At 51.7% G+C, this 23026-nt stretch overlaps 1 protein-coding gene across 1 annotated transcript; it reads left to right on the plus strand.

The window, feature by feature from the left end:
- SCD (stearoyl-CoA desaturase) lies at nt 1-22482 on the plus strand. The gene is made up of 6 exons (XM_037400612.1): nt 1-365; nt 4116-4401; nt 11775-11905; nt 15790-15995; nt 17254-17486; nt 18740-22482. The coding sequence occupies exons 1-6, from the start codon at nt 339-341 to the stop codon at nt 18937-18939; spliced, it is 1083 nt and encodes a 360-aa protein (XP_037256509.1). The 5' UTR covers nt 1-338; the 3' UTR covers nt 18940-22482.
- Nucleotides 22483-23026: the final 544 nt, after the last annotated feature.

A 23026-nucleotide genomic window follows, 5' to 3' on the forward strand; every position in this document is an offset into this window, starting at 1 on the left:
GAGCCTGGCCCTCGCCATCCTACTCTTCCTCGGCATCCTTCCTCCCGCCCCCCGGCGCGCCCCGCCCCCCCTCCCCTCCCGGGCACGCCGAGAGTCGCGACTCGCCGCCCGCCGCGCTGACCCCGCGCATCCCCACCGTGGGCAGGGGGTCACCGGGAGGCCGGGGCGCGGAGAGCCCAACCCCGCCAGCCCCCAGGCGAGCAGCCCCGCTTAAATACCCCCGCGCCCGCCTTCCGGCCGCACAGCTCGCCGGGCGAGGGGCCGCCGCCAGCCTTCTGCCGCCGCCGGGGACCTGCGCGCCCGCCTTCCGCCGCCGAGGACCAGAGACGAGGCCGGCCATGCCTGCGCACTTGCTGCAGGAGGAGGTGAGTGGGGGGCTGCCGGCGGGCCGGGGGCTGCCGGGGCTTTGTCTTCCCCTCACCCCTTCCCCCTTCCTCCCCGCGGCGCCGGCGGCGCTGCCCGGCGGCTGTCTTGTGGGAAAGGGGTCTGGGCATCCACGCGTGTCCGTGCGCGCTCGCGCACGCGTGTCCGCGCCGGTGCCCTCCCGGTGCCGCTTCTCGGTGGCGCGGCGATGCCGCTCGGTGCTGGCCTGGGCCATCGCCCGAGCCTCGCGGCGCAGCGTGCGCGAGGCCGGTAGCGGCCTCGGGGTCCCTGCCCGCGGCGCGCGCCCCGGGCACGCCGGGCGTCAAATGCAGGTTTGTCTTGGAAACTGCCGTCGCGGCATGGTGGTAAAGGCTGTCCGGGAAAGGCTTTTGTGCCAGGAGGTTGTGGCGGTTTTGGTAACGCTCAGGCTGTGATTATTTTTTTTTTTTTACTATTATTGTCTTAATTTTTTTAATGATTATTTTTTACCAAGAAGAGGCTTTCACTTGCAGTGTTTCTAAGTCAAATGTGGCAGCAGGGAGCGTCTCTAGGACAGACGCAAGGTGAAAGCAGCCCAGATGAAATGAATGACTGTTGTCTGCATTGCCTGAGCTGAGCAAACATGCAGTGGGGAGACTGCCCATTTTTGGCATAAGAAGATCTGAGTAACAGCCCGGCACCAGGAAGATACACAGAGCTGTTGCATCTTTAGAGATTTTCATTTTATTTTTGCCCTTCCTGGCAGCCACCCTTTGCCTAAGGGGAGGCAGGGGTTGGATTTTGGTATTCCTGCTCCAGCCTTCTCATCCTTCCCCCTTCTGCTTGTGCTGAGGAGTGGAAGTAAATCACAGCCCTGCTGTCTTGCCTGTCACCAGCACACAGGGTCTCGCCCTGTCCTTTTGTGCACGTGCTGTGACCTTCCAGGGATGCTGTGATGTAAAGAACTTTACTCCTCTGCCCACCCAAAACGCATGCGAAAGGCAGTGAGCTCAGACCATGTTTCATGGCCTTGGCATGCATTTTAGGGCATATCCTGGAGGCTGGAAAGAATCCTGTCCCTGGGTCACGTTGGGCATATTCAAATATACTGGACCTGAGATTCAGTGCCCTGGGGCCCCAAGGCTGAACCCAGCGTGGGAGCCTTTGAGCTGCAGTTGGCTGGGTGCCAGGATCACCTATGGTGTGTTCAGCACTGGTAGGGTGAGGGGGGCAGAGGGGGAGATGGGGAACACATCTGTTCTGCAGATGAGAGCTGCAAAGTCATTCAGAAATGAGGGAGAGCTCAGGAAAATGGTTTAGCTGACCTCATCCCCCTCTCAGATGCAGACTCTGGATCAATCATATTCCCATTTTCCTTGGTGGAAGCCACAAGAGCTGCTATGGCCATAAGGGGGTAAAAATCCTCTTTCTTCTTCATTTCTCTGGTCTAGCTAAACGGTTGCCCACTTTCCCTCCCACTTCCCCCCCCATGCTCCCCCCACCAAGTCTGTAATGATGGAGCTGTGTTTCACAGCTGCTTTATAGCCCTTCTGATGTAAGGGTAGTTTACATGTGAGAAATGACCGGTTCAATTATATCAGTGTAATTCCAGCAGCATAGGTATGCTGGTAAAATTCCTCATGTTGTGGCTACTACAATTCTGGAAGAAGAGTTTGGTTTTTTTCCTCTGCTGTTTTCTTTGCACTCTCCTTCGTCCTCCTCTGCCCCGTGTAACTTTGACAGTGACATAAGCTGTTGCAGAGGAGAAAAATGCAACACCAACCCCACATTCTTACTCTGGAAGCAGCATGTCCATATGGGGAGTTACCCATCTAATTATACCACCAGATCTCTCTGGGGATTTTTTCCTGCATAGACAAGTCTTAGGTCTTTTTGGTAGATTGTCTGCCAGCCAAGGAAGAAAATTGTGCCTTCCTGCCAAAATGCCAGATGAGAATATCTGACACTTTGGAATGGGCAGGACTTTTTCTTACCTAATCTCTGGATTAGAAGAAGTTTCTCACGGCCCTTTTGGTGGGGGGATTGCCTCTGAATTTGCCAGCAGCTCGGAGTATCGTACCCTCAAAGCACTGACTAGGAAAGCAGGCAGAGATGGCCAGCAGTCAGGATGCAGAGGAGCTGGTCCCAAGCTCAGCGGCTGCCTGGGTTCAGTGACAGCAGCAGGATACTTTGTGTCCAGTTTTTTTCCCTTCTAACCTTTGATTCCAGAAGGAAAAACTTACGGGGCTCCTTCTGTAGAGATAGTTTTACTTCCCAAAGGTGGGGAATCTGTCAGCTTTGCCAGCTCCTCCCTGTAGGAAGGTGTGTCTGTAACCCTCTCGTTTCAGCCCTTGGGAAAGGGAGGAGTTGGGGTGGCCACGTAAGCTGCCTGGCCTGATTTTAATGCCTCCCTGAAGAAACCAGGCCACGGCAGGATGGTGGTCTTTTACAAATGCCAGGTGCCTGGGTGGAAATCTGCTGTTGATTCAGGAGAGACTTCTATTGGGAAAGGAGCTTTCCCAGCTTGGCCGTGCTCCCTGGAGCCACGGTCCCGGCTCCCACTGGCCTTTAGTGCCCCTTTGCGTGTGGAAGTCGTGGTGCGGGTGTGGGGGGACCTGTCCCTGGGGCAGGTTCCCAGGAGGCCAGGGGTCACATGCGGTGTTCCCTCCCACCACTTGTGTCCGTGCACTTGGCACCCCATGGGTCAAGCCCCGCCGGGGCCGGAGCTCCGGCCTGACAAAGGGCTGCGAGCACCAGCAAGCACGCGGCTGTCATGATGGAGATGGAAATCAGTGATTCAGGGTTCAGTGACCTGTCTCATTAGGGCCAGTCCTGCCCGCTCCTTTCGTCACGCATGCCTGGTCGGGCAGGCTGTCACTCAGCCAGGGCAAACAAGCCTGTGCAGAGGGAATGTTGTGTCACGGTTACAGGAGGGAGCCAGGAGCCAGGCTGAGCCAACTTGCAGCTTAAAACTTCCTGTCAGCGTGCTCGTGGCCTCGGCTCGGAGGACAGCCTTCCCTGCCTCGCTTTGTCCAGCGTGGAAAGTGGGAGTGGGATAAGGGGCTTAGAAGCAGGCATGGGGTGGGAGTCATAGGTCTATCACTCGGCTGCTTCTGCCCACTGATCTCCGAGCACATCAGCCTCACCATGTCCCAGCCTGGAAGGTGAGGCAGGGGGAGAGGAGGAGTCACCCCAGAGGAATCCCCCTATGGATGTTCCCAGTGATCCCTGGTGGGGTGACACAAAGAGGCAGGATATCAGGAGCAGCCCCATGATTTACAATAAAACTGTGTTTCAGACAGGTTTTATTTATCTCCCTCCTCTTTGTTCATTCACAAGATTTCCTTTATTGTTGTCTGCTTCTACACAAGTCCAGACCACAAGCCCACCTAAAAACGCCCACTAATAAAACCGAAGGAAAATGAAAAACCTTGCAGCCTGCAAATGATCTCGCCCAAGCCACTGTGGAAAAAGGACTGGCTTTCAGGTCTTTTTCTGTGCCTTCTGCACCCTGTCTGCCATATACCTCCTCTCCCTATAACGATCAGGCCCCTTCCCTCTCGGGCCATGACTCCATGGGGCCAGAGCATGCTCTTCTCTGTGCCAAGGGCTCAGCTGAAAGAATGGAGCCTGCCAGGGAGATGGCAGGCTGTGAGTCTAGGTAGTGCCAGCCTAGCTGCTCGTGTTTCTACTCCCTGCATTGGTAACCACCAACTTCTTGTTTTGTTTTCCTTTTTTCCTTTCTTTAAAATGTCCATTGCCACCTCTGCAAGGAGTTCTCCTCCGCTTCCAGCACCACCACTGTTGGCACCCTTACCTCCCGGGTGGCCAGGAATGGGGATGCCATCGTGGGAAAGGACTTAATCAATCATGAGGACTTGGCAGGAGACCGGGGCATGATAGACGATCTCTTTGATGAGACCTACCAGGAGAAAGAGGGCCCCAAGCCCCCTGTGCGATACGTCTGGAGGAATATCATCCTTATGAGCCTGCTGCATCTAGGGGCCATATTCGGGTTGATGCTGATACCTTCTGCAAAGATCCAGACACTGGCATGGGGTAAGCATGTTCCTCTGTTTGTTTCTTGGCATCTGCAAACCCAAAATCTGTTGGGTGGTATTTTTTTTCCCTACAGGCCCACAGACTCAGGGAGGAGAAGGAAGTAAGTGGAGAGTTCCTGTTAGAAGAAGCTGCTTGGGCAGCTTCATAGCAAGTTGTGGGAGGTCTTGCTAGTGTCTCTTGGAAGGTCACGTGTGAGGGGGAAGGATCTGACAGGGGACTGCTTGGCTGCCAGAGGAAGAAACTGAATTCACAGGCATTAGGCTTGGAAGTAGCCCACACCTGAATGTGCAGCCACTTGTGGAGCGAAGCACAGAGAGTGTTTCATGGAGCACTGTGACAGTCCCAGAAAGCTGGGAAGAAAGATGCTAGCAAGAGCACCTTAAGGGGTGCCTGGGGAGGCAAGATATAGGGTGTGATTTGGCATGAGGCTGCTGCCCAAGGACAAGACCCATTCCTGTCCTTGCCAGGGGAGGGTAAATCCCCTCAGAGCCTCCACGTGAGTCTGCGGGGAAAGAGACAAAATACAGTTGTGCTGAAGGTAAACATCAAGAGTTAAGTCTGAATCTCAGGTCTCTCTATCTTAAAAAAGCATGGATTAGACCCCATCATCCCAGAACTAAGCCTGACAACTTTCATAAAATAAATAAGCGGCTCTCCAGGCAGCAAATTCCAGCGGAAAGGACAACCCAGCAGAAGGTAGCTAGGCAAAGCTCCCCTTTCTCAGAGACCTTGCCCTGGGTAGGAACCAGACTTCTCCTTTGACTACTTGAAAGGCAGCTGGGCCCAGGGCCCAAGCTGTGGGGGAGCCTTGCTTTCCATGAGCCTTTGTGTGGACCCCTGGAGGAGTCAAGAAGTCAAACGGTTTCCAGTGGGGAGGTCAAGAGCCTGCATCCAGCCCCTGCCTTCCTGTGAAACAGAGCATCCTGAATCAAAAAGCAACAGTCTCTAGTTTGAGACTTGCTGGCACAGCTTTCAGTGTCAGTGGTGCTCCCACAAAGTCACACCCTCAGGGTCACTTGGTCGGTCAATGGCTTTGAGCAACAAGCATCAGCATTGTGGCTGGACTGGCTGGCCACTGCCTCTTTTCCTCCTGGACCATCTCGGCCTCCTGCAGGCAGAGGCCTGGGGGATGAGCATCACTGGGAGCCACAGGACTTGCTCAGAGGCTGGCTGTAGCATCTGCAGAAGCAGAGACACCGGCATGTTCCCTGTGCAGCCCATGTGGCCTTTCAGGGGGTCATTGAGAGAAGACTTTGCTGGGCCTTTCCCTTGTGGAAACCTGACAGGCTGCCCTCCTCCGTGGGGTGGCAAGGCTGGACAGAACACGCAGCCTCAGTATGACCTTGGAGGAGTGTTTCAGGGCTCTTGGTCTTGCTCTACATGTTCTGTCCCCAGGCTCAGAGCTGACAGCCCGGGTCCTCCAACCCCACCCAGATATCTTCAGGGCTTTGCGGGGAGGAGGAGGAGGGAAAAGGTGAGTTGGGTTTATTAGTTTCATTTCAAGCTGCTGAGGTGCACCGTGATTTCCAAATCCATCCAACCCTTCTCCCTTGAGCTCCCCTGAGATGCTTGAGTGTGCTCGAGCATCTTGATCCAGAAGGTTAATGCTGCTTTGCATTCTGCTAATCCCCAGTTTACCTCAAAATGGTCTCTGAGGCAGCGTCTTTGCCACCACGAGCCTGTTTGAGATGTCTGTATGGCGTCCCATGGTATTTCGTGGGCATCTGCCTTGCTTTTTACTTGATGCCAGTCTCTCCTGCTCTCCTTCCTCAGTAAACTCTGATGTGAAGTGCCAGTTGCTCTCCTGCCACTGTGAGGCACTGTGAGATTCCTTGGTGGCTTCTGGAGTGACAGATGTTCTGGAAATGGGAGAAGGACGTGGAGTTTGGGGGAGCCGCACTGTTCTGGGCTGGTTGGAGATCCATCCTGCTTTATTAAAGCTGGAGTAGCTTCACAGAGCTCCCTGTCCTGCATCCTTGGCACTTGTTCTGGGAAAGGGCCACCCTTCCCTGCACCCTGCCACCAAATCGGAGCTTTCCCCTGTAGTCCATTCTCTTGTAGTGCTGACCAGAGCTGGGATACTCTGATCCTCCACAGGTCTGACTTCTCAGCAAGGCTCCTTGCTCCTTTTTGCCTTGCCCTTTTCTTGGTTCATACCTTCCTTTAGCACATGCAAGGCACCTGTGGCTGTCATCTTGGTGACTTGCTGTTATTTTCCCAGCGCCACCTGGTAGTGAGGAGAGGACGACAGTTCCCATTTTACGCATAGGGATAGAGCAGCAGAGAGTTATGTTGCTCCCAGTGATACACCATGAGCTCATGGCGGAGAACTCTCCTAGTGGTAGTTCCGGAGCTGCTGGGGGTTTTGCTTGTTTGTTTTTTTTTCAGATCGTTCCTTCCTTAGGCTGTGTACATATGATATAAAATTAACATGGCCCCAGATGTTCTCTGCTGTGATGTTACAGGCAGCTGTGGTGCCTGGAAGCTGATCTACCTTCTATATTCTATTCTAAGGAGCAATCCCTTGCTTACACTCTCTTCATCCAGGCCACTGTCTCCTTGATGTTCCTGTCCCTCTGAAACCAGTTATATTGGTGACTGTGTCCTCTTTTGTTTTCATTTCTCTGTGTGCTAATTCCTCTTTGTCTCTCAAGCTCTCCAGCCCTGCCTTCATCATTGTTTGCTGTTCTGCGTTGCTGTGTGCATTGTATCCCCTGATCTCTTTTCTGGTACAGAGCTTCCCAGAATGAGCTGGGATTGATCAGGTGAGAGCTCACCATAATGAGAGCTGTCCGAGCCCTGCCAGCGCTCACTTTCTAGCCAGCTCCCCTTCTATTTACTGTCCTCTCTGCTGCACTTGACAAAGTCTTGTAGTCTTCTCAGGGCTCATGGGAAGATTTCCGTCATTTGCCAAAAGGCACAGAGACCAAGGCTGGGAGGGCAGGACACAAAGGTGATTGGCAGTTTCTCCTCTAACTGCTCTGAGCCTCCCTGGAAACATGATTTGCAGGTTGTCTTCCTGGCCCTCAGGTGCAGCAGACTGACGATACTTTGTGTTAACCCCCTATTGGCCTGGTCAACAATGTCTGTAAAACAGTGATGGTTCCTCTTGACATGGTGCTCTGACACCTCAGTTTCCTGCAGTGCCAGAAACGTGGGGTGATACCGTTTGCTGTTGCTGCTGCGTCGTCTTTGCACCAAGGGGAGTCTTGCTGGGTAATTTAGTCAACGCTGACAGCCTGAAAATCTCAGCTAGTGCTACCCCCGGGGATGTTTACAGAAGTTAGTTGTTACTTTCCCATCAAGACTACCTCTGGCAGCACCTTCCCACTCTGGTGTCCTCTCCAGGCTTAACTAGCAGGTGGTGTGCTTCGCCTCTGAGTGTGGAGGGGAAGTTCTGTTTTTGCCAGATTTTACAGTGGAAAGCTGTAGTTTTCCCTTGCACTGAGCAGAAGCCCAAGGACACCTGCTGGAGCAGGGACACCTCTTTGTGTAAACATCCTTGGTGTTGACTGCAGGTGACAATGCCTTTAGCACATTCCTGACTTCCCATCATAACTTGAGGTCTGAATCTGGGCCCTAAAGAGGTAAAGGCTGGTGAGTCATATAGACATGACTGAATCTGGAATGTTTTGGGTTTAGTTTTTGGAGCACTGGGTGTATATTACTGCCAGAGGTCATAATTCTTTGTATTTCAGTTGAATGGGTCATTGGGAGCATCACCTGTGAGCTGACAGTCTCTTGGATACTTCAAAGCCTGGTGTGGAAGATGACTTTGAAACCTCAGCTGATGGAGTCCTAAGTCCTTCAGTCTGGGGCAGCATCACAGGGCAGCTGTGAAAATCTGTGCTGCTTTGTTTCACCTCTACTCTTTCCAGTTTCATTCCTAGTGGATGATCTTGGAGGAGCTTTTCTTCTTCCCTGTGAGATGCTGATTCCCTGGCTGTGCAGTGATCATTGTTGTACTTGTTTGTGGGGATGAACCCTCTTGAGTCATTAGGGTGCTGGATTCTTCTGTTTTCCACCAGGCTTTTCAATCTTGCTGTCTATGTCCTGTCACTGTCACAACTCCTAGGTATGGCTGCTGAAGCTAATGGTCCCCAGGTAGGGCTTGGGTTTCCGCGGGGCTGGGTGCCTGGGACTGGGGATACGCCATGTATGTGTAGACTGAGAATCAGTTCCTTTCCCACAAAAAGTGTCTGCTCAGTAGATAAACTACAGCTGCTGTATATGAGCAAGAGGAAAGGCAGCACAGGACTATAATTAGAGTTACATTAGAGAGGCCATTACATTGACCTGGGACGCAGCTCCAAGAGAAGTCAACGTGAGCTGTGGAGGTTCATGGGCTTTGGATGAAGGCTGTGGCTGTTCTGTGCTGGGGCACCTGAAAGCAGTGGATATTCCTCCAAATTTCTAACAAAAGCTTTCAGGCAAGGCTCCTTGAAAGCAAGTACTAGGTTGTGTGGTTTCTGGGTCTGTTGGTATCCCCCACTACACATCTCTTGTGATTCCATGTGCTTGCTGATATTTCTTCATTGCTGGTGTCATCTTTTCCTGATGTTGATATCCACAGGCAAATTCTGAGAATTGCCTCTATAAAAGAGACACAGATGAGCTTCCTTCTTGCAAAGCTGAAATACCACAGTCCTCTGCCAGGGTTGTCTTCCTGGAGGCCTCTGTTACCAAAAAAGTCCCAGTCAGCATGTGAGGATTCACCAGAGAGGGAAGCCTGAACTCAGGACTATAAATAGGGCCTGTACTCACGTAACCTGGCATTTACTTTCTAGCACTATTGAAGATCATGAATGATTGCATAGTTAATTTCTGTCCCCAGTGCACCATTAACTCAAGCCTATTTGCCCCACAGTGGAGAGCTGGACTCTTTCCCTAGCAAGTTGTCCCCCACATCCAGTGGAAGCTGCCGTTGTTTATCATGGACTCCCTGTCTGGTGTTTTTCATACTGTGTAGGCTGGAAGTTAAATCCAGCCTCCTGGATGCTGCTCTCAGCTCTGCCATAAACTTCTTATCACCGTTGGAAATCTACCTCAGCTACTGGGGTGTGCACTGTAGGCATGAAGTTGCCCAGAGGTTTTATGAAATGTGGTTTGCAGGGTACAGCTGCTTATGTTCGAGGGAGAATGGTGGTGAGTCACCCTTCTGCCGCAAGTAGGAAGTGTCTGAAACATCCAGGAGTGGGTTTCATTGTTATTGCAGTATCTGAGGCCAGAGAGGCTCTGCAAATCAGAGTCGTATGTTAGGTACTTTTTCAAGGTTTGCTCTTCTGTATGAAGCTGTGGGGATAGTAACTGATTTAAAATGAGTCTCAAAATCTAAAACCAACAGGGAACTGGTCGTGAGTCAGCGTCATGGGGCTGTGTGAGACCTTCAGGGTGTCCAGCCTAAGTGCTGTCCTGCCAGTAAGGCCAAGGGGAGACCTGAACTAAACGCCCTGCTCCAGCATCCCTCCCTTCTCCCTGTGTAGGCTTGGCCAGCTCTGTGAGCTTTGCTCAGCTCCATTGTCTCTTGCAGAGGCTGGATCCTGCTGTATTTGCATGCGTTTTCATCCCTTCTTGCACCCTGTAAATCTGCTATGATCAGTGAGTGTTTGGCTCCTCCAAAGGACTGCAGAGGTGCGCAGAGACATGAAGCAGGGGTGTGCTAGTCTGCGGCTTGCACCGTGTTCAGTAGTAGGTGGGGAAGCTGAGGGAGAGGATGAAGATGGGACATCAGTCAGATCAGCAGACAGGGAACATCACTGTTACACAGCAGGATGGGAATGAGGAGCACTTTGTGCAAGTTTAAGGGGCCAGAAGAGGATGTTAAATCAGACAAGACAGACTTTTAGCAGATAAGAGATTAGGTTTGGAATGTAGAAAAACAAAAAGGAGGTGACAGAAGGAAGACAGAACAGGAGATGATAGGAAATACAGCCTGGGTTATTTTGAATGAAAGAGCAGGGCTACAGTGCCTTGTCCATGTCTCGGGGCTCTGATTCCAGACAAGTTTCTGGCAGAGTACCTATTTCCTAGGTGTGAGATAAGCTTGATTAGAGGCATTTGGCTGGACTGCATGGTATTGTCAAGCATACTAGCGATTCCTATCCATGGTTTTATGAGTAAGAATAAGGTGCTGTTTTCATGATTGATCCAACTGGCTGAAATCTGCAAATTTATACCAAGGAAGGTGTTTCCCCAGGGGGACTGGTAAGAAGGCATCCCTTCCCCCAGGGGACTGAATGTGGATCAGTTGACCTGTGCACAGATGTGCACCCTTCCCTTTCCATGTCTGAGCTTGCAGGGCAAGCTGTTGAATGTCCTCCATCTTTCTGCCGAACTTCCTGACACTTCCTTCCTAGAGAAAGAGTTAATCTTCAGATCAAACTTTCTTCTTATCCCCAGCTTCCTAGTGTAATGCTGCTATGACTCTGTTTGGGTCTCTTCTCCATTTTAGTTCTAGGACCACGTGCTGGAAGCCAGGTTAAATTACAGAGGTTGCGTGAACATACAGACCAGGGTGGACATAAACACATGATCCAGAGGGAGAGGGATGTGGTTTTTTTTCCTGGCTGCCAGAGGGGCAAGGATTTCCCTCTGACCTGTGTGGAGAGGGAATGCATGAAGCACACAGGCATGGCTTGCAGTGAGTGGTTGGCCTTGAAGTTTCCTTCCTTAAATGGTGCAGGAGCTGGGCAGAGGTGGGGATCAAAAAGACCCTGGGAACAGGAGCCTCTGGGAAAATTTTAAGTCAGTGGCGGAGCTGAAGGTGAAGCCCAGACTTCAGTGGGATGGTAGGTTAGATCTTTCTGGAGCCAGCTTCTGCTCAGAAAGGGAGCAGAAGAGAAGCCTGACCCTGGGCTTGAGCTGTCCCCCTGAAGAGCTGTAAGATGATCTACTACCTCCAGGTGAAAAGAATGCAAAAGAGGTTAGTGAGGAGTGGTGAAACAGGAAAGCAGGACTCTTGATTATTTGAGCTGGGAGGAAAGGGAGAAGCTGTTTCCTGGTGGACCACAGAGCAGTTACCAAAGGGCTACATGGAAGTGGTGGCTTTGTACAATTTTGGTGGTCCTGCATCATGACAGACGGCACTGTACTGAAGCACCAGCCCTTGAGATAAGTCTTGTAAAGGGGAGCTTCCTCCCTTGTCAGAGATGAAGAGCTGAAGTGATTTGCCCCACGTTGCTCAGGAAGCCTGTGGTAGGGTAGCTTGGGCACTCTCACTCACACTTTTATTGCCTCAGTCTGTGCTCTCCATGGGTGCCTCTCTTGCTTATACAGCTTTGGGGGACGGCCTGCCTTTGAGTTGTTCTGCCTGAAATTTTGCTGCAGGCTGACTTGCTCTAACTGCTCCAACACTTACTTTTCCTCTTCAGCTGTTTTGTGCTTCCTGGTGAGCGCTCTGGGGATAACAGCTGGATCTCACCGCCTCTGGAGCCATCGGTCCTACAAAGCCACGCTGCCCCTGCGGATCTTCTTGACTATTGCAAACTCTATGGCCTTCCAGGTAAGCATCTCCTCACCTGTGCCACTGGTCCTCAGAAGGCAGTGCCCCCCTGAACCCTTGTCTCAGATATGGGGCACAAGCTGATGGAGAGGTTACTCTCTCCTGCTGACTCTTGTTAGGAAACAACCTGCCCTTTCCATCTAACACTGCGATGCTGGAGTCCATCTTGTCTTCACCTTTTCTAGTACAGAGGGTGACTCTGAGACGAACTGGGAGGGGAGAGACCTGTCAGCCAAGACCAGGGGTAGGATAGCTCTCCAAAGCGGGAATGTACCCTTCCCTCAAGGTGTAGGCTCCCTGTGCTTGGTGCAGGTCCTGTGAAAGAGGTGTGGAAGTGCTAAGTGCTTTCCTGGTGTTGCCTCACCCTCTTGCTGCACAGCTGATAAAGGGGGAGAATCTGCAGGGCCTGGGGAGCCAGGCTGTGGAATTTGCTGCTGCAGAAGGATCAAGAACTTGCTGAGATCATACCGTTAGGGGGATGCTTCTTTGGCTCAGAAGAGTGGTATTTAGGAATAACCCTGTTATTCCTGAACAGTCACACCAGTGGCTTTCATAGTCATCCCAGGTCAGTGGTGTTTCAAGGAGAGAAGGGTTGGGGCCACTGAGAGTGGCACAAGTGACTGCAGGCAGCTGATAAGCACCTCAGGATATTGCCTAATGCTAGGAGAGCACTTCAGAGTCCCTAACAAAAACAAACCAGGAAGTCCTTAGGGACTGTAGAGTGTAGCAGAAATGGCCCTTTAGAAGAAGCCAGAGTGAAAACCCAGATTGGCACGGCACAGAAAAATCCTGGTGGTCTGTCTGGTTTGCTGCTGTGAGGCAGCTCTAGTGGCACTCCACCTTCCAGCTGTACCTCAATGGGCTTCTCACAGGCTTGCTCACGTGCAGGAGTGTGCGCAGAGACACCCCGCCCCCCATACATGTAATCAAAATAGGGTGGGAATGGTTTCTTTTAGCCTTGAAAAACTTTCTAAAACATCATTGACTTCCCTATCCTTCGTTAGCACCAAACCACAGTCTTTCATGAGGAAGAGGAAGGACCAAGCTGCTAATTCCAGCTACTGGTCCAGCACTCAGAAAGGGAATGGGATGGGTTGCTGTGTATTGGCTAGTGCTGTACAAAGACCATCTTTCACAGGGTTATAGGGCAGAGGGGGAAAGAATTTGCTGAGCTATTGCTGTAGGGGATAGCAGCAGACAAAGATGAGAGACAGACAGATATTTCAGCTTCAATAGGAACTAATCCAAAGTTTTACTGAAAATTCAGTACCATTCCCCATGGATTTTTTGGTTTTTTTATAACAGTTACTTTCAATGACTTCAAGAGAAGGTTTATTTTCAATTTACCTCACTCCTGTTGGCGGTAGCAACTCTTAAGACAAGACTGGTGACTCTTAAGGCCAGAGAAGACTATAGTTCATCTTACCTGAGGTCCCGCAGAAAATGACTGTTGGCTACTCGGAGACCTGTGGCTTGTGATCTCAGAGAATTTGGGAACTCTGCCCCTAGTCAGCTCCTCCACCTGTGCAAGACCAGGCAGCGGCAGCACAGAAGCTCTCCTGGTTATATAGCCTGTAGCTGGAAACTCCCAGGGAAGGAGGCATTCTCCCAGGCTTTGCTTAATGGTCTCAGAAAGCCATGATATTCAGACAAGGTTGTAGTTAGAGATGGTCCCAAAGTAAGATCTGTAGAAAAGATAACATGCTGAAGTTTGGGTCAAGATAGTGACTTTTCAGCTTTGACACCCCTGATTGTGTTTGTAGACAGGGTGTGGAAGATGAGGTGGTACCACGCTCCAGCTGCGGTGCATGGTCTCTTTCCAAATCTGTGTCTCTTGCCGTCAGCAGAAGGATTTCCAGAGACAGAGAAAGCCTCCCAAGATGTGCAAGCCCAAGCTGTCTGTCAGCTTTCAGGCTGCACTTTCTCGTGTTAGGTGACACTATGTATTGTCTGGAATGCGAGAGGCTTTGGGTCACAGGTGAAACATTCTAGCAGGAGTAATGGCCCTGTTTCTCTGCTTACATCATGGTTTAACCTCAGCCAGCAACTAAGCACTACACAGCTGCTTCCTCACTGCCTTCCACGCCCCCAGCGGGATGGGGAGGAGAATCAGGGAAAAGGTAAAACTTGTGGGTTGAAATAAGAACAATTTAAGAATAGAAATAACATAAAATAAAGTAATAATAAGAAGAATAACAACCGTAATGAAAAGGGGGGGGGAGAGAGAGGAATCAAGCCCAAAAGGAAAAAAAAACCTAAAGCATCAAACCAAAACCCACCAAGTGATGCACAGTACAACTGCTCACCACCTGCTGACCAGTGCCCAGCCAGTCCCCCAGCAGTGATCAGCAGGCCTGGGCCAATCCTGCCCCCCCAGTTTTTGTACAGAGCATGACATTCCATGGTATGGAATACCCCTCTGGCTAGTTCACTAGACTAGTTGGCTAGACAGGTCACCTGTCCTGGCTGTGTCCTGTCCCAGTTTCTTGTGCCCCTCCAGCCCTCTCGCTGGCATGGCCTGAGAAATGGGAAAGTCCTTGACTTGGTATCAACATAAACCATCAGCAACTAAAAACATCAGTGCGTTATCAACGCTGTTCTCACACCAAATCCAAAACACAGCACTGTGGCAGGTACTGAGAAGGAATTTCACTCTGTCCCAGCTGGACAGTGTACTAGTGGGGAATGCTGAGTGACCGAGCCCTGGCTAACATCAGTAAGGGCTGGTGACACTTGGAGGTGCTCAGGATTTGGCTGGAAGGAAGGCAGCAGTTCCCAGTGTTTGGAAATAAGTGAGACTTGAATCCTGGCCCGTGTCCATCCTTGCTGTGTTGCGTGGCCTGCAGGTAAATCATTTTATCTCAGTTGAAGGAGGAGGGGTGGTTACAGCACTTGAGAGGGATTTGAGCTGCATCTCTGCTACAGGTTCTCTGCCAGGCAAGAAATAGGGATGATTATGCAGCTTCCCTGCCTTCAAAGTGTTTTCAGGAAAAGTCCTGTGTACTTAGGAGATTAAGGAGCAGGCAACAGATGTGTGCTTGGATCTGTGTTTCATGTTTTGTAGGATGGTGTAAGACATGGCTTTAAGCACATTGAAATCCTGTTATAAAGGAATGAGCACAGGCTCATTAAAATCTATTCTCAAAACTGGCCAAAATAATCATTTCGTAATACAAATGATGAAAGCTTTGACATTTTCCAAATTGTATTGATTTTGCAGCTTAGCAGAATGGATGTGGGGCTGAAGGGGGTATTTTTGATGACTCGTCAAAATGATATGTTTACTCTGTTTCTGAAGAGGGGCCTTAATTTTAAGACTATTCAATTTCCAACAGGGAAAAAAAAAACCACCAAAAAACTCACCCCCAAGTTAAACAGATCTGATTTGGCAATCCTGAGAAAAGCAAGGCAGGCTGACCCATGGAAGATGTCAGGAGGAATGGAAGGGGCAGGTCGATCAGTCCCAGCTGGCCCGTGCAGGCATGGGGACAGGTGACCAACAGGAGCCAAACGTGTGAGGGAGGAGGCACTGACCAGCCAATGGGGGCTCGTGGTTGCAGGGGCTGGGGAACAGGCTGACCAGTTGGAGCCCGTGATGCTGCAGAGGGTGTGCAAAGCAGAGCCCGAGGTTAGCCTGTTGCACCGAGAGAGAAAACGCAGCTCACCAGAGCAGGGGGTTTCAAAGACAATTGAGCTGATGCAGCAAAGAAGACCCAACCTCTTGTTTTAAAAGCCAAAACCCCCAGACCCTAATGAAAGATAAAGTGACTGAGACAAGTTCAGGTCAACGGAGCTTAGGTGTCTGAATGTTTCAGGCCCTTTTGTTAATTTGAAGGGAACATCTCCAGCCCTGGCCCTAAGTCTCCACTCCTGTTGCCTTGCAGAATGACATCTACGAGTGGGTCCGGGACCATCGTGTCCATCACAAGTTCTCCGAGACAGATGCAGACCCACACAATGCCATGCGGGGCTTCTTCTTCTCCCACATTGGCTGGCTGTTGGTGCGCAAGCACCCGGATGTCATAGAGAAGGGCCAGAAGCTGGACCTGAGTGACATAAAGGCCGACAAGGTGGTGATGTTCCAGCGGAGGTGAGTGGTGGGGTCAGCCCCAGCGCAGAGCCATGAGGGATGGAGTGGGAACCCTGCGAATGGGCTGGGGACCCCAAGCACCTTTCATGGAGCATGAGGGGATTGAGGGCATCATGTGAGAAATGTGCATATTAGGTCTGCCCAAGGCTGTGCTGTGGGATAAACTGAGAAATGAGCTGTGCCTCTCCTATAGAAAGTATTTAGGAGCAGGTGCTACCTCCTGCCCTCACACACCCCTTTCTTGCCCGCCTACCCTTTAGCATCTTGCCAGCAGTGAGCTGAACTTCCCACTACAAAGCACCTCCACAGCCCAGCTGCTGCTTTGGCTGGACCAGAGCCTACCTGCAGTGCCTCTGGGCCATCCTTGAAGATGCTGTGGTTCACCTTCCGGGCCATGCCTCTGCCCCGCTCCCATCAGTCTTCTGGAAATAGTGTGGTGAAAGAGGACTTGAAAATGGAGACATGAGAGAGGTGGTAGCTGGGAAGGACAGTCTTGGTTCACGGGTGCCTCTTGGATGGGGTATCTCTCAGCTGTCTGGGGCTCTGCTGGGACTGATCCCCAGAGGAGGCAAGCCTGTTACCATGGCTGTGGGGATGAGGGACTGAACCCATGTAGTAAATACCCTCACTTGAGAGGTCCCTAGTCCAGTCCCAAACAAAACAAGCAAGATTTAAGGCTTTCCTCCTTATTGTGCCTGGGATTTTTCTTGTGGGTCATCAGAGAGGCTCAGCTTCCTCTACTCCCATCTCTCTAGTGTGAGGGACCCTACATGTTCGTCTGTTTGGTGGCACAAGTGTTCGTTGCTTGCACTTGTTCCTGGGGTATATTGGTAGGCAGGGCCAAGTCTGCAAGGAGGAGTTGCAGCACTGGGCTGCAGCGGGAGAAAGGACCTCTGCAAGCAAGGGGCTGCCTCTGTGGGGACCAGCATAGTTGAGAAGCAAATGGCAGATGAGGCCAAAAGCAGCAGCTGGTGTCTGGACTTACGGTGATTGGGACATTGCCTTGTGCACATGTGAGATTGAGACAGGGAGAACAGGACTTTAGTTTGAGCCTCCTGCCCGATGACAAGACTTGGGAGTCTCTAGGCATGGCTTCTGCGCATCCAGGACAGAAGATGCGGGCTTGGGGGTGAGGTATTTCTGCACTTGATTTTTCCCTGTACAGCCGAGCACAAATCCTCCAAAGGGAGGACTGAAGCAATCCCTCCTGTCCTGCCTGTGCCACTGAGCGCTTTCCTCCTGGTCCCTTCCTTTCCAGATACTACAAGCCTTCGGTGGTGTTGCTGTGCTTCACGCTGCCCACTGTAGTGCCCTGGTACTTCTGGGATGAATCCATCATCATCAGCTTCTTCATTCCAACCATCCTGCGCTACACCATAGGGCTCAATGCCACTTGGCTAGTGAACAGTGCTGCCCACATGTTTGGCAACCGGCCGTATGATCAGCACATCAACCCCCGGGAGAACCCCCTGGTCAGCCTGGGGGCCCTAGGTATGTTGAACATTCATGTCTTTTGCTGCAAGTAGACTATAGAGCAGAGACTGCCCTTAGGGGCTGCAGCTGCTTCTAGGAATTTCTGTGAATCCAGGTGTCCCCATTTCCTCCTGCACCCTTCCCCTCCAGCCTTTGCATCTGGGGGTGCTTTCCAGGCTGGCCAGTGAGTGCATAAGGGCAGTGGGGTTATCAGCTCCCACCAGCCTCTCTCCAGGCTGGAAGGGACTCTGCTACACTTAGCACCTCCTTATCTCAATAGCAATATTTTATTTACCCTGCTCAAAGGTCTCTCTGCCCCATTCACCAGACTGAAAAACATGCTGCAGTCTCTGCTTCTCTGTCTTAGATTTCATAGAATCATTTAGGTTGGAAAAGACCTTTGAGATCAACTTGAAATCCAGCAGATGCACATTTGGATGTGTTCTCAGGGAAGCTGGTTATTTTGGGGGTACTTGGGGATGAGACAAGCGAGATCATCTCATGTTTTTTCCCAAAATTTTGGGGACATAGGAATGTACATCCCACGGTCAGCGTTTGGCCTGAGTTGTTCTCCCAGTCCCAAACCCTCAACTGGCTTGCATCACTGTACATCACTGGGGCTGCACTGGTTTCCACTATCAAAGGACCTGCTTGTGGATTTTTAGTAGTGTGGGACTTGAACTGCAGAAACTCAGCAGGGTTAGGAGCAGAAGTCCAGGTGATGTCCCTGAAGGGGTGAGCATTGAAACCAGCATTGACAGTGGGTGGCTGACTGGGGTAGATAATTTTGTAGAAGTCTATCTGCATTATTCCCACCTGGAAATGCCCTTTGGATTTGGCATTAGGACTGCCAGTATTGTAGGAATATTGATTGGCTTGGCTTGTTGGGGACTTGCTGCAGGTCAGGCTGGTAGCTCAACCAATACCAGAAAGTGTCTCATGGTGGCAGAGGAAAAGCTGTTAAGATTTCCTTGGTGGTTTAGTGCAGCTGGTGAGCCTGAGCCTTTCTCAGTTCCTCACCACATGCTTGTTTTCCTCTAAGGCACCATAGGTCCTCTGTGACTGTCATTGCCTCCTTTGGGTCAGCCTGGGCATGCTGGATCATTCCCAAATGCTATGTGGTAGATTGTAGAGAGGTGAGATGGGGCTGAGAGGAGAAAGGAGCCTGGCCTCAATCCAGAGCCTGTTTTTGGAATGTGGTTCTTTGGGCCAAGATAAAGGGGCCATCACCTCGAGCTTCGCGACATCCTCTTCCTGGTCATGTTTTGCAGGAGAAGGCTTCCACAACTACCACCATACCTTCCCCTATGACTACTCCACCAGTGAGTTTGGATGGCGCTTCAACGTAACCACAGCCTTCATTGACCTCATGTGCTTCCTGGGGCTGGCCAGCGATCGCAAGAAGGTCTCCAAGGAAGTCATCCTGGCTCGGAAAATGCGGACTGGAGATGGGAGTCACAAGAGTGGCTGAGTTCCTGATCCCCTTCACACACACATCCACACCTCTCTTTCCTCCCTTTTTTCTCCCTTTCTCCCTTCCTGACTCCTCTGAACACGCTGGACAAAGGTTTAATGTTCTGTTTACTAACTACTGAATAATGCTACCAGTTTGCTTAAGATAATGATAATGAGTTTTAACTCCCCTCCCACACTGTATTTTACGTGATGTATTTAAGATCTAGGACTCTGCCTTTATAATGCAAGGCCACCCCTTCCCTCCTGTGATCTCCTTTTCCTTTCCATTCTTTCTCTCCAGCCCTGCTACCCTGTCTCCCACTTCACATTGCCCCGGTCTCTCCTGACAGAGGAGCTGGTAGGCAGCAGCCGTCGCAGCCAGCTACATACCATGGAGTTATGAAAGCCTGTACCAGCCAGTTGAAGAGTTGAGCCAAAGTCAGTGACCCTCTCCCCACCATTTTGCCCCCAGAATTCCTTCCTCTGTCCCTTCTACTTTCTCAGGGGCAGCTGACAGATGTGGCATGGCTAAGTCGCTCTCCCTGGGAAAAGCAACCCTGTCTCCCCTTCCCTTGCCATCAGAAAAGAGAGTTGTCTCTTTCTGAGATGCCTCTTGGGAAGCATTCTCCCGCACTACATGGCCTCTCTGGCTGGGGAGAGGAGAGCCTCCAGACTTCTGGAGCTCCAGCCAGGTCCACCGTTGGCTCAGGGGAGTCTGGTGGCAGCAGCGGGCTCTGAAGGGTGGTCTTGGTGACCTTATTACCTCCTCCCTCTGGCACTACAGCCTCTCTCCCTGCACTGCCCACTGTGTGCTGTGCCAGGAGGGACTGAAGGCAGAGCCTGGCCCTGGGCTCCATGGCCCCTTTAGAGAGCCACAGCGAGGAGGGGGACAGATGGAGGGGTGTACCACTGGCTTCTGTGGGGCAGCACCAGCCTGGGGTGCTTCTGTTCACCACCACCACTGAGATTTTTGCCAGCAAATGGGAGTTTGCCAAAACAGAGAGGGAGAGAAGGATGTAAACCAAAGCTCTACAGCGGAGTTAAGCTGCTTTATGAGCTAGAAGAACAGGGTCTCTGGTGGGTGGCAGGTGGATGTCCTGGTGTCCGTACCTGCCCTGCTGATCCGCATCCCGTGCTGAGCACAGGGCTAGGGAGTGCCTGCAGGCATAGGGAGGGGTGAGGGTGTCCACACGCGTAGGTGGCTCCGTCCTCTAGGACTCTGCTCGGTCAATTAACAAGTGCCTGAGAAACAGCGATGCAGAGCCAGGCGGTACAGGGTCTCCGGAGAGTCAAGACCTCCAAGGTGAGGGGCACTGCTGCTGGTGTGGGCCACCTCCAGGCTTCCCTACCCAGGGTCCACCGAGGTGATTTGACATTCCCCCTTGCTCCTCTGAGGGAGTGGGAAGGGGAGGTGAAAGCAGCTCCTTGTTAGTCCCTTAGCTTGCCTCCCAGTCCCCTTGGCGAGCTATTTTGCCACCTCGCTCCTTTGCCGGTGAGGAAGGCAGCGAGGGTGGCTGAGCCTGCAAAAAGGTCAGTTATATCACCGAGCCAATGTGGGTACGCAGCTGGAGGGCATGCTGGGGAAAGAAGTCCTTGTGGGAGCTGTTTCCTGCAAGTTGCAGAGACTGCAGCTTGAGTTCAGGCTTGGGGTTAGGGTCTGTCTGGGTCTCGTGGTGCCAAGGCCCTCGCTGGGCTGAACGTGCTTTTTTCCCCCCCAACTGTCCCCATTATTACTAATTTTTGTTCTTATTAGTTGTACCAATAGTATTGTTTTTGCTTAAATGCATCAAATGGAGCTGGAGGAAAGCACAAGAGGTGGCCGGAATGAGGTGACACTGAAGTGGGGTTTGCAGTGTCTCCCTTACTGGGGCAGGCTAGGGAGGGCAGAAACGAGCAGAGATGGATGCCAGCATCCTCTCTGCAGCTTTGCTTTCTGCTGCTGTGCAACGAGTGAGGAGCCAGGACAGCTCTGTGATGTTCTCCTTAACAAAAGCACATTTGTTACTCAGAAAAGGCGGCCGCCTCCTCCCCTTTCCTCTCCCTGCCACCACCATGGCCTTGTTATTGCTCAGCAATGGGACCTTTCAAACTTTTGAGCCGTCAGGAGCGATGTGGTCTCCAGCCAAGAGGTACAACAGGAAGGAATGGAGCAGGGAGCCCTTTAGCAGCTGGTGTCAGGAGACCCTGAGCATCATGACTGCCTGAAGGCTGGCTGGGGCTAAAGGGAGTTGTGCCTAGCGTTGTATCCTACCACTTAATTAAAAAAACAACAAAAAAAAATAGAAAACCAAACCTCAAAAAGAAGATAAACTGTTAGCTCTGTAATTGCTGGGTGACTTCGGTCTACTCTAAACCCATATGAACTCATAGTGATATCCAGAGAGGATGAATTTGCTCCAGCTAGTCAATTTGAAAGGGGTGTGGGGAGGGGAGAAGGTGGGCAGAATGATTTACTTGCTGCTGGTGCCCCTAAGGTGTTGTGTGACGTACCCTACAGTAGAGAAGCATGCTGTGACATGCCGCAATATTTCACATCCTGTCAGCAGAGAAGCAGGGTTTGACATCAAGGGTTCCTTTCAAATCTGAAGTGCTTCTTGGGGTCCAGAATCTGGAATTAGGGTGGAAGCTGAGGAGCAGCAACCAAACAGTCCTGGTGTTTGCCCAGTCACTTTAACAGTAGATTGGCAAATATCTCTGGGTGCCTTAAATCTTTCTTTAATATACATAGAAGTATTGACAGCTATTTGCCGTAACTTTTTTTTCTTTCTGAATTACGAACATTTAAGGGGTTTCTTAATTATTTAATTGCCTACATTGAATTGTGGGTGCAGGTGATTTTGAATGTATTTGAGTTAGAATTTTTGTTAGATTAAGAAACAGATACAACACTTTAAGTAGAACTTTGTTTGAGATATATATATATCACACATCTATAAATATATATATTAATTTTTTTTGGTGGCATGTTTGTATCCTGGACGCATTGTCTGTATGTTTAGCTTAAGTGAGTCTGTGAGAGGTGGAAGCGGAGAAGGCAGCAGCGGGACCTTGTGGCTAGAACAGCTGTCTGTCCTCCTGGGACCTGTGCCCAGCCTGGCTGCTTGCTCACTGCATGACATGAGACTAAGTCACTTAAAAGCGCTCCGTGCCTCAGTTTCCCTGCCTGTAACAGGGTTGTGCCAGCCTCCCGGCGTGTGGCGAGGCTGGGAGCCGCCTGGCCGAGTGCGGCAGAGGGGGATGTACGCACTGGCCCGTTTGTTTTCCAAAACTGTTCCCAGCCCCGCTGGTATTTTGAAGAGCAGATGTCCAAGTGTTGGGGTGTTCAGGGATGGATTGGAAAGTTGAATCTGCACATTGTCTGAGCTCTGTCACTGTTGAAATGTGAGTAGGATATGATTTTTCACAGCTTAGGGATTTCTGCATAGTAGTATCTCTGTTTTGTGTACTGGAAAAAAAACCACCCAACCTTTTTGAAATAATTTCTACTAATATGGAAACAGACATCTGGTTGTGCTGATCTGAAATTTTATTTGTTCATAATAAAAACGTTACTTTAAAACGTGTTGGACTGATGGCATGGCGGGCCGGGCTCCATAAAGCAGGCCACGCCTCACGGGGCCGGAGAACGCAGCGTTCCAGCTTCCGAACTCTCCTCGCTGCCAGAACCCGGGAAAAACACCCCTGGCTCTTTAAGCGCGGTGAATGAGCGGATTATCCCGGCCTCCCTACGGCCGGGCAGGCGGCCCGGCCCGGGCTGCCCCTGCGCCGCGGGGTTACTGCCGGTTACCCCGGCCGCGCTGGGCCAGCGCCCCGCGGCCGCACATGCGGCACGACACGTAACGCCAACGCCGCCGGGCCGGGCCGGGCCGGGCTGGGCGCCACCGCCGGGCGGGTTCCTCAGCCCCGGCGAGCGGGAGCGGCCCTCCCGCCCGAGCGCTCCCCACCCCCCTGCGGCGGGGGGAAGGGGAAGGAGAAGGGGGAATCCCCGCAGCAGACCTCACTCGAGCTGCTGCCGGCTTCCCCGCTCCCCCACCCAGCCGCCTCGGGCACAGCTCGCGGCAGCAGCAGGGAGCGAGGCCACCTCCGCACGGCAGCGGCTCGCC

Source organism: Falco rusticolus, chromosome 9 (genome assembly GCF_015220075.1).
Source record: "Falco rusticolus isolate bFalRus1 chromosome 9, bFalRus1.pri, whole genome shotgun sequence".
NCBI classification, from domain to species: Eukaryota; Metazoa; Chordata; class Aves; order Falconiformes; family Falconidae; genus Falco; species Falco rusticolus.